Source organism: Physeter macrocephalus, chromosome 20, assembly GCF_002837175.3.
Source record: "Physeter macrocephalus isolate SW-GA chromosome 20, ASM283717v5, whole genome shotgun sequence".
Taxonomy (NCBI): Eukaryota; Metazoa; Chordata; class Mammalia; order Artiodactyla; family Physeteridae; genus Physeter; species Physeter macrocephalus.
In genome coordinates, this window is record NC_041233.1 from 14,931,483 (window position 1) to 14,942,519 (window position 11,037).

The window sequence follows — 11,037 nt, forward strand, 5'->3', positions numbered from 1 at the left end:
CATAAGGGACTGGAGTGAATATGCATATTTCCCCTAATGTTTCTGTAATTTATATTTCTTTGTTTAGAGCCGTGATTGGGGAGTAATAAAGCTTTACAGAAACTCCATGAGCTGACAGAAAAGGCTGTTTTCAAAAAACGGCTGTGTGTAATATTTTATTTCATAGCATAAAGTGTCAACGCATTTGGCTTCTGACTATCTTTGCAATATTTTATCAGGTTTCGTCACAGCAAGAGAAGGAACAAGAGACTTTACACCAGAAAAGCATCGCTGAGCCTCTCCCAGTAGCAGACACAAAGAAAAAAGTGGAAGGGTACCAGGATTTTGCAGCAAGGCCCCTGGTGTCCCGAGCAGACCCAGAAAAGGACAACGACACAGATCAAGGTGCCGGCAATGAGGAGGCAGGAGAGGAGGGGCCTGCTCCTCCAGTTGCGAGTGCCCCCCTGGCCCCCGAAAGGGATCCAGCCCCGATCCCCGGGGCTGGCAAGCAGTCGCACACCTCTCCCAGTGCTCTCCTGGACTCAAAACAAGAACCCAAGCCCTGCTGTTTTACAGAGAGCCCTGAAAATGAACTCCAAGAAGCATCCTTCCCCGGCTTCCCCACCACGCAGCCACCACTGGCAAACCAGAGTGAAATGGAGGATGACAAACTCCCCGCAATGGCGGATTATATCGCCAACTGCACCGTGAAGGTGGACCAGCTGGGCAGTGACGACATCCACAGTGCACTCAAGCAGACCCCGAAGGTCCTTGTGGTCCAGTCATTTGACATGTTCAAAGACAAAGACTTGACTGGGCCCATGAATGAGAACCATGGACTTAATTACACCCCCCTGCTCTACTCAAGGGGCAACCCAGGCATCATGTCCCCGCTGGCCAAGAAAAAACTTTTGTCCCAAGTGAGCGGGGCCGGCCTCTCCAGCAGCTACCCCTATGGCTCCCCACCCCCTTTGATCAGCAAAAAGAAACTGATTGTGAGGGACGACCGGTGTTCGGGTTTGTCCGAGGCCCATCACGGCCAAAGCACCGACCACACGGCAGTCAGCCGGCCGTCAGTGATTCAGCACGTCCAGAGTTTCAGAAGCAAGCCCTCAGAGGAGAGAAAGAGCCTCAGTGACATTTTTAAGCACGACAAACTGAGTCGATCGGAGCCCCACCGCTGCAGCTTCTCCAAGCATCACCTTAGCCCCCTTGCCGACTCCTATGTCCTAAAGCAAGACGTTCAGGAGGGCAAGGAGAAACTGCTAGAGAGAAGGGCTCTTCCCCACTCCCACATGCCTAGCTGCCTGGCCGATTTCTACTCATCTCCTCATCTCCACAGCCTCTACAGACACACTGAACACCATCTGCATAATGAACAGACATCCAAGTACCCTTGCAGGGACATGTACAGGGAATCGGAAAACAGTTCTTTTCCTTCCCACAAACACCAAGAGAAGCTCCACGTAAATTATCTGACGTCTCTACATCTGCAAGACAAAAAGTCGGCTGCCGCGGAAGCCCTCACAGACGATCAGCCCACGGACCTGAGCCTTCCCAAGAACCCTCACAAACCCACTGGCAAGGCCCTGGGCCTGGCCCACTCGGCACCCGGGCCTCAGGAGAGCAAGGGCGCCTCCCAGTTCCAGGTCATAAACAGCCAGAGTCGAGACTGTCACCCCAAGGCCTGCCGGGTATCGCCCATGACCATGTCGGCCCCTAAAAAATACCCCGAATCGCTTTCCAGATCGGGAAAACCTCACCCTGTGAGACTGGAGAATTTCAGGAAGATGGAAGGCATGGTCCACCCCATCCTGCACCGGAAAATGAGCCCTCAGAACATTGGTGCAGCGCGTCCCATAAAGCGTAGCCTGGAGGATTTGGACCTTGTGATCGCCGGGAAAAAGGCCCGGGCCGTGTCTCCTCTGGACCCCTCCAAGGAGGTCTCTGGAAAGGAGAAGGCCTCAGAGCAGGAGAGCGAAGGCAGCAAGGCCACGCACGGTGGGCACGCCGGGGCCGCCTCGGAAAGCCACAAGCTGCCCCTCTCCTCCCCCATCTTCCCAGGTTTGTATTCTGGGAGCCTGTGTAACTCGGGCCTCAACTCCAGGCTCCCGGCTGGGTATTCTCATTCTCTGCAGTACTTGAAAAACCAGACTGTGCTTTCTCCACTCATGCAGCCCCTGGCTTTCCACTCACTTGTGATGCAAAGAGGAATTTTTACGTCGCCAACAAATTCTCAGCAGCTATATAGACACTTGGCTGCAGCCACACCTGTAGGAAGTTCATATGGGGACCTTTTGCACAACAGCATTTACCCTTTAGCTGCTCTAAATCCTCAAGCCGCCTTCCCATCTTCTCAGCTGTCGTCCGTACACCCTAGTACAAAACTGTAAGCCTGGCTCTGCCCAGCATCCCAAATGGCGTGGATAACAGAGCTTCACTCCTTAGCCTTGGGGTGACGGCTTGTAGAATTAGAAGTCAGTACTCTTCTAATCTGGGGTGAGATCAGTCCCGGCCAAAAGGGGCCTAGAGGGGAGGTGAACATACCTGATATTTCCGGGATGACTCTAGCCCTGGCTGGTCAGTCTTGAGCCCCTGCCAACACAGATGCCCTCACACCTCAGATCGTTCACTTTGCACGGGGATCTTGTGAAGGGATTCATGTGTATCCAGGAAGAACTTAGAGGACCCCGTCTGAGTTCTGATGGTCAGGAAACAATCTGGGCAAAAAAGGGCAGATATTTCAGAGGAAGGGGCAAGGAAGACTGGCAAATATGCCAAGGGATGCCCCTCTCCTCATAAAACTCTCCAAGGTTCAATCAATGCAATGTATAGTGAAACTTCAATAGATCTTTCATTTTGACACTATTAAAAACAATCCAGAGAAGTAAACACTGTTAAACTGACTGTATATATTTGCTTCTGAAAACTACCCGTTATCACTGTTTGCTCACCTAATTTATATACAGGTAGTCCTATTTTCTCCCAGTTCCTTCTTGTCCCTTTTTTTTTTTTTTAATTAAACAGTATCGCTTTTGTTTGCAGGTCTTGTTTTTGTTTTATTTTGTTTTGTTTTGTTTTAAAGCCTGACTGTCCTTAGTTGTTGATGTGTGTTTGTAATTTTTCCACATCTTATCATTTTGAGCAGCTTTGGGTGGTAATGTTATTGTTTACAAATTGAAGCAACTGATTCTAGTGGAACAAATGATCAAAGAAACAGTTGAGCACACAATAGTGCAAAGAACGTTCCTTTGCAAATCTGCAACTTAAGGATTTTGTTCCTCATAAATGGCATAGTTGAAAGAGCTTATACACTGCTTACCCGGCCAAATGCTTTGCTTTGAAGTATTGGGTTATGTGAAAATATCGAGCATTGTACTTACCTTATCTAGGCTGTGAAACTGTCCTACATACCAGAGGAATCATAAAAACAAAAACCTCACTGGCAGCAAGCTGCTGAATAACAACAGAGTCTAGAGGACATATTTGTGGGCTGCACACATATTTTAGGAATTTCAGAAATTAGAATAGAAGCCAAAATGATTTACATTCGTGTTGGCACTGATCCCTTTAAACAGTCTGGGAATGGGGGCTGGGAGGAAGATAGAGCTTGACTATCCAGTAGAAAAGGAACAGCAGGAGGCCCAGGCACCAGATACCTGCCCAGGGCCGTGGTCTTTCGAGTAATAGGTAGTCACATTGCCTTCATCAAGTTGGTTTCTCGCTACTCCCAGGAAGAACCTCACAGGCCACATCTTTGGGGGTAACCGGCAAACTGATTACCCAGTTCAAAAGAAAGCCATCCTCTTTGGATTTATGGGGCATGACTTCTGTGTGTATGCACACACATAGGGTGATTTGTGTCATGTTTTTAACCACCTGGCAATACAGTCCACTTAACAATTTTTTATTGTTGGAAAGAAATGGTCAAGCTGTTCAAGCAGTCAAAAGATGTAGAGAATGTATACTGTCATTCTTGCCACTTTATTCTGTTTGCTGCCGAGATGTAACATCAAGGTGGATGCATTTTCTAAGTGTGTTAAAAGTCGACCGACAACAGAGAGTGGATTTTCCTTCCAGGTCCCATCCCTGCTGATAAGACTGCTTTGATGAACTCCCCAGTCAACCCTCCCCTGCCCCACCGCTACCGGTAGACATTAGAACCATAGTTAACCAAGTCTTTTACCTGTGAGATATTTAATTCTATGAAAATTGATGACAATTTTCAACTTCTAAATAGGTAACTTGACTGCAAAATAATCAAAACTGGTAAACAATGAAACCGTGGCTCTTAAACCAAGCCATGCATGCCGTGCATTTGTATTGAAATGTCTCTATGATACGAAGCCAAATATTCAGTGTAACATACTTAATATCCAAAGGTGGAAACAAAAGAATGTAGGGATCTAGTGTTAAGAGTTCCATTTGCTTCAATTAATTATTTACCTTCCTGTGGAATAATATATATATATATATATTTAATAGAACCATAGATAGACTAGTAGAATTTAGATTATAAATGTGTGAATGCAGATTATCCTGCTATTGCACAAGATAGAGGGGGGGGGAAAATCTCAATTCCAGCTGGCAGAATGCTGGCCAGGACACGTATGAGAAAGCTGCACTAGATTGAATAGTCACAGAATCAGAGGACATGGAAGAAGGAAACAAACTCCAGCGTTTCTGCAGCTGACATGGGCTAGATCCTACATGGTTTCTCTGAGCTCGTTTCTCAAAGAAAATGGGGGCATCTGTCCCTGGTGGAGCTCACCTATCCATTTTGAATATGGGGCATTTGTTTTCCCCACTGCAATGATTTCAGTCTGGTTTCATCATGTTGGAATTCGATCACACCATTTTCAAACAATGTTAACATAGTCCAGCTTTTGTTTTTCTCATCTCATCCGAGAGGAGATTCACTGTTTCTGTCTGAGGAAGCTCATACCCTTGGCAAAACAGCAGGACAAATAAAGAGAAATGGGGGTATACATTCCCAACAGAAGCAGTGTGTTGTTTTAAAACTCCGAACAGAGATCTTGGAAATCCTTCAAAAAGACCATTGAATTCTTCATTGGCTGAGAACTACATTTTAAAAAGTCTTAAATAGGGCTTTGTTTGCATTGTTTGAGTTCAAGGGGCCTTATTATTGAATGGAATTGCACAAGCCTTTCTTTGTGCAATCAAACCATTGTTATTGGTAGTTCTGTAAAGGAAACTGTGGAATCTAATTGGCAGTGGAGTCATAAATCTATTTACGAAGTGTGGCTTCCAAGAAATGTTGCAATTCAAAATGCACTAAGTCCGTGATTTACTGGAGATTTGGAGATTCTAAATAATATTTCTTAAAAACTTCTGGCTTAACTTTTGGCAACTCAACATTAAAGAAAAAAACAAAAAACCCCACAAAACCCAGCCCAACCAAGTTTCAGAATTAAGTATTCTAGTAAGTGATTGGAACTTGTAATCTTTGCCACAGGACTGACTTATTTATTTACTAGCTAGAAGCTCTTAAGTTCAGTTGTTTATCAGGGCATATACAGAAGGGTTTGTTAAAACTCAGCATTGACTTTACAACTTTCTGACCTGGTGCATGAATTCTCAAGTACTGTATTTCACTGTGTTGGTGTGTCTGATGGAAATTTCGAGGTGATCCCACAAAAATATTTTATGTAGTGTGCCTTCAAAGAGAACCATTTATTTCTCTTCACTTGTTGTCCCACAAGTCACATTTGGTCGTGGTCAGCCAAGTCCCATCTGGTCTAGTTTTACTCTTGTCCCAATTTTAAAGAAAAATGGGAACAAGTCTGCCCTGGTGAGACCCACACCATTGCAATGAATATCTTGAGCACTTAAATTCCAGTGTTGGCTGTTGATGTATTTGATATTCTGCTTGTCTCCTCATGGTTGAAATATGTCTGAAGAATAGCAGCATAATCTCTTGGCTGTTTATACTTTTTTAAACCTTCCTGTGTTGTAAATATTGTATACTTTTGGTGACTCCAGCTATGTAACCTCTATGCTCTGTAAGGTGATTATTTGTATATAGCAACATGGCCCAGTGATACTATATAGTTTCCCAATGGAGAGGTTATTGAGTAACCTTTGCATTAGTTTAAACACTACCAGAAGAATGCTGAGCCAACTATAAACACTCAATTTTGTATGTTTTCCAAATTGTACTTATTACTGCTTTTGATACTGTATTACGTGCCAATAGTTTCCCAATCACATAGCAGGCAAGAGATATTTTGTACTTTTTGATCCACTGTAATATTTAATAAAAAATGTTACTATCTGTTTCCTTTTGGGTGTAATCTGTCACTTCCTCCTGAGGAGCCCTGTGACCTCACCAGAGTACTTTCTACCCCATTGTCCCCAAACAGGATAATAACAATAACAGTGATGAGGATGATGTGTATGTTTGTTGAGAACCTACTGGGTGCCCAATTGGCGTACAATATCTTTACTCTTCACAGCCCCATGTAAATATGGTTATGCCCATTTTACTGATGAGAAGACTGAAGCTTAGGTAAATCAACTTGCCCAAGATCACCTGGCTAACAAATTGGCAGAGTTAGGATTTGAACCCAGGGCTCTTAAGTCTACAACTTCCTTTGTATACCGTGCTCCTCTCCTGGCAGGTAACAGAAGTCACCATTTACTTATTTGGTCAACAAAGATTTTTTTCATGTCTCAACTGCCAGGCATAGTGTTAGGAGCTGGGATTACAATGGTGAGTAAAAGATAAAAAATACTGTCTCTGGAGTTTATAAATCTTATGGGAAAGAGAGATAATCAAATAGTCACCCACATAAATACAAAACTTCAACCTGACCTAGTTCCAGGGGAGAGGAATGTGATGAAAAGTGATACATGAAGAGGAGGTGGTGACTAAACTGATAACATGAAGGATGAGTATGAGTTGACCAGGTGAGAAGGAATTGGGAGAAGAGTTATCCAAGCACAAGCTAACACATGTGCAAAGGCCCGGAGGCAGGAACAAGTTTAACTTATTATAGGAATCGAATAAAGCCTATGTGACAGAAGCATAATTAATAAGGTCCAGGGAATGAGGTTGAGCTGAGGTTCAGAGTATAGCAGGGGTCAGCCAGATAGGTCCTAAGAGACCAGGTTGAGCATTTATTTGGTCTTTATCCTAAGCAAGAAGAGGTTTAAGTGGGGAGGTGATATGTTCAGATTTGTCTTTTTCAATGTCACCCTCTGGCTGCTGTGTGAAGGCATACTGAGAGCAATCTAATGCAAAGATGGAGGTCATTTCAGTTGGGGTGGTGGAATGGAGGAGTGGATACATTTCAGAGGTACTTGGAAGGAAAGATGAACAGACTTAGTGATGGGTTAAATGGAACAACTGATGTATATTCAGGATTGAAAAGCTAGGAAAACAGCACATTCTGATGTCTGGTGATCAGGGACAAAACATTTCTGGTCTTTCGTCCCCTTAGTCCACTGCCTCCAAGCTTCCCCCTGGTTTTGCTCAGCTTACTATTAGTTGAAGTGAGGCGTTCACAAAGTAGCACCCTGTGTGCTCCCTTCTTCATGGGTCCCAGAGACTGGGGCAGGGGAGAGGGTAGACAGACTCTGCTGCGTGTCTTAGTTTACAACCCACACCATCTGGTCAGGGTGGACTTTGAATAGACAGATGAGAGTAAACTGCTAACCAGCATGTCACCACAACTCTGGGGGAAGAAGACCACAAATATCAATACGTTTTGATAAAAGACCTAAGACCCTTTTTCTTATCATGGTTGACTCCCTGAAGGACCTGCCCACCCCTCTCAGGCCAGCAGGAGCTACAGCAACATGTTAGAGCTCTCACCCTCTTCCCCCAGCTCTCATCCCTTTGTTAATCCAAACACGCCAAACACAGAAAGAACGCCTAGCCCCGTGGTCTCCTCGCCCTCATTCTGATTCATGTGTATTTCACCGTATCATGTGAATTGTTATGAGTACATCAAAAGAATGTTCTTCCATCTACGACACATTCAGCATTTATAGATCTGATACTTGAATCATACACAACAGGAAGCATCATGATAAGCTATCTATTTTTACCAGGCCTGGCTGGCTAATACTTTTGGGAAGGAGGGTGCTTTTGCTAAAGATGTCACTCATGGTGCAAATGCAATAAAACTGCCCAATGATTTATTCTAGGAAAGTGGCCAAAGTTGACAAATGTTTGAGGGCTGATAGTGACCAGGAAATGGGTGATCATTTACATCAACAAGTAGGTGAGTGGAGGAGGTGGGTGTGGGGTAGGGGGTGGGGTGGCCTCTGGCCAGGAATAATGTAAAAAAAAAAAAAGCATAGCCTTCAGGGTTGACCTAGACAGTAGAGTAAATGACACTAATTTGGGTCCACTAATAGAGAATTCCTGAATTTTGGAATCTCCAGGCTACCTCCTGGGATAAACAACATAGCAAAGCATTTGTTTAACCTGCTTAAAAGAACAAACTATTTTAATCATGCTAGCTATAACCACAGGCATTCAGCCAACCTAGTCAGGACAAGGTGATCTGCTCCCTGAGGCATCCATACAAGAACTACTACTACTTTAATATTGTTGAAACTCTCTCTAGAACAGAACCGTCCAATGGTACTTCCTAGAATGGTAGAAATGTCTTACAATTCAGAGTTTTCCAATACCGTAGCTACTAGTCAAAGTGGCTACTGAGCTCTTGAAACACGCCTAGTATGATGGAGGAACTGCTTCTGTAATTCTATTTAATTTTTATTCACTTAAATTTACATAGCCACATGTGGCTAATGGGTACTATATTCAACAGCGCAGCCCTAGAATGTGCAATTGGCCAATGAGCGCATACGTACAGACACAATTACAGATGGGACAAAATCTGCAAATGAATTTTAACATAGACACTAAAGCAGGCAACACTGTATCTCTTCTGGGCAAAACTTCGTTAATCCATTAGGGGGTAACTATAGATTTAACACTATTTTTCACTCAGGATTTACACATCATAAACATCTAAATGCTTACTAATGAACAAATAAATCATTGGGAGAGCATATGCCAATAATATGGACAACCTAGAAGAAATGGACAAATTCTTAGAAAGGTACAAACTTCCAAGACTGAACCAGGGAGAAAGAGAAAATATGAACAGACCAATCACAAGTAATGAAACTGTGATTACAGAGGGGGTCGAGATGGCAGAGGAGTAGGACGTGGAGGTCAACTTCTCCCACAAAAACATTAAAAATACATCTACAACTGGAACGATGCACACAGAACACCTACTAAACGCTGGCAGAAAGGAGAAGGACCTCAGACTTCCGAAAGGACAAGGAAACCTCCCCGTAACCGGGCAGAACAAAAGGAAAAAGAGAAAGAAGGAATCAGGACGGGACCTGTGCCCCAGGGAGGGAGCTGTGAAAGAGGAAAGGTTCCCTCACGCTGGGAAGTCCCCTCTCTGGCAGGGAGATCAGCCTGGATGGAGGGGTTGCTTCAGAGCCTCAGAGGAGAGCATGGCAACTGGTGTGCAGAAGTCAAAACAGCACCGCCACCCTGTGCCCCCCAGCCTGAGACACTAGTCTGTCGGTGCAGGTGGGGGCTGGGTGCTGAAGCTCAGGCTTCAGAGGTCACACCCAGGGAGAGGACGGGGGTTGGGTGCACAGAAACAGCCTGAAGAGGCTGGACTGTGGCAACTGAGGGTGTACCCGGAAGAAGCCTGGGCTCACCAGAGAGGCAAGGTGCCACTGTTCAGGGGCTTGCACCAGGAGAGGGGCACAGCCACCAGAAGAGCTTCTTTCCCTGGGTGTGTGCTCCCGGGCAACAGGACACCACCTACAGGAGATCCAGGGGTGGGTACAAGTCACCACCACCATAGTGGGCTCCAGAGGCAGGCACGGGCTGCTGCTATGAGACCCGAGAGCAGGCACCAGGCCCTGCCCCAACTGTCCCGGGAGGGCGTGGAAAGAGAAACTCATACGAAACCTGTGAGCAGGCGCCAGGCCCTGCCCCTGCTGTCCAGGGAGTGCACTGAGAGCAGTCACCCATACAAGACCCACCACCAGGTGCCAAGCACTACCCCTGCTGACCCGGGAGCACACAAGGGCCACTGTACCTGCACAACCCATATCAAGGGAATAATAGCCAGTACACACTGAGGAAAGACGCAGCAAGCATCCAAACTAAAAGCAGTCCCTTGACTGCAAAAAAGGGACAGAGTAGAAGGACCTTAAGCTTACCAGCTCTCTCAAAAACACCAAAATCACAACTAACTGCTGAAAAAAGTTAGTTGATAAAAAAGACTGGAAACTATGAAAAAGGATATTTTACATTCAAAGACAAAGAAGAAGCCACAAAAAGACAGCAGGAGGGGTGCTTTCGTGATATAATCAAATCCCATACCTGTTGGGTGGGTGACCCACAAACTGGAAAATAATTATATTGCAGAGGTTTTCCCACAAGAGTGAGAGTCCTGAGCCCCACGTCAGGATCCCCAGCCTGAGGGTCTGGCATCCAGAGGAGGAATCCCCAAAGCATTCGGCTTTGAAGGCTAGCAGGGCTTGAATGCAGGAGCTCCGCACGACTGGAGGCAACAGAGACTCTACTCTTGGACGGCACACACAAGGTTTCATGTACACTGAGACCCAGCACAAAGCAGTAACTCCATGGGCGCCTGGGCTAGGCATACCTACAAATCTCGGAGAGTCTCCTGGGGAGTCGGGGGTTGGCTGTGGCTCACTGGGGGAGGGGGTTGTGGCGGGGGAGAAGGACACTGGTGGAAGAGGCCCCAGAGTATACTGATTGGCGTGAGCTCTGCCAGAGGTTGCCATTTTGGCATCAAGACTTGGCCCTACCAAAGAGCATACAGACTCCAGTGCTGGAACACCTCAGGCCAAAAAAACAGCAGGATAGGAACACAGCTCCACACATCAACAAACAGGGTGCCTAAAGCTATGTTAAGCCCACAGCCACCTAAAAACACAACCCTTGACATGGCCCTGCCCACCAGAGGGACAAGACCAGCTCCATCCACCAGTGGGCAGGCACCAGTGTCACTTACCAGGAAG

The 11,037-nt window shown here is 45.7% G+C and overlaps 1 protein-coding gene across 3 annotated transcripts in view; it reads left to right on the forward strand.

Annotated features, from left to right (window-relative positions):
- The window catches only part of ARID5B (AT-rich interaction domain 5B), a 190,342-nt gene extending 184,082 nt beyond the window's left edge, over positions 1-6,260 (forward strand). For all 3 annotated transcript variants that reach the window (XM_024115632.3, XM_024115633.3, XM_007114329.4), the window contains one exon: positions 219-6,260. In XM_024115632.3, coding sequence (XP_023971400.1) covers positions 219-2,372 — 2,154 coding nt within the window. In that variant the 3' untranslated portion in view covers positions 2,373-6,260. The remainder of the gene's footprint in view (positions 1-218) is intronic.
- Positions 6,261-11,037: the final 4,777 nt, after the last annotated feature.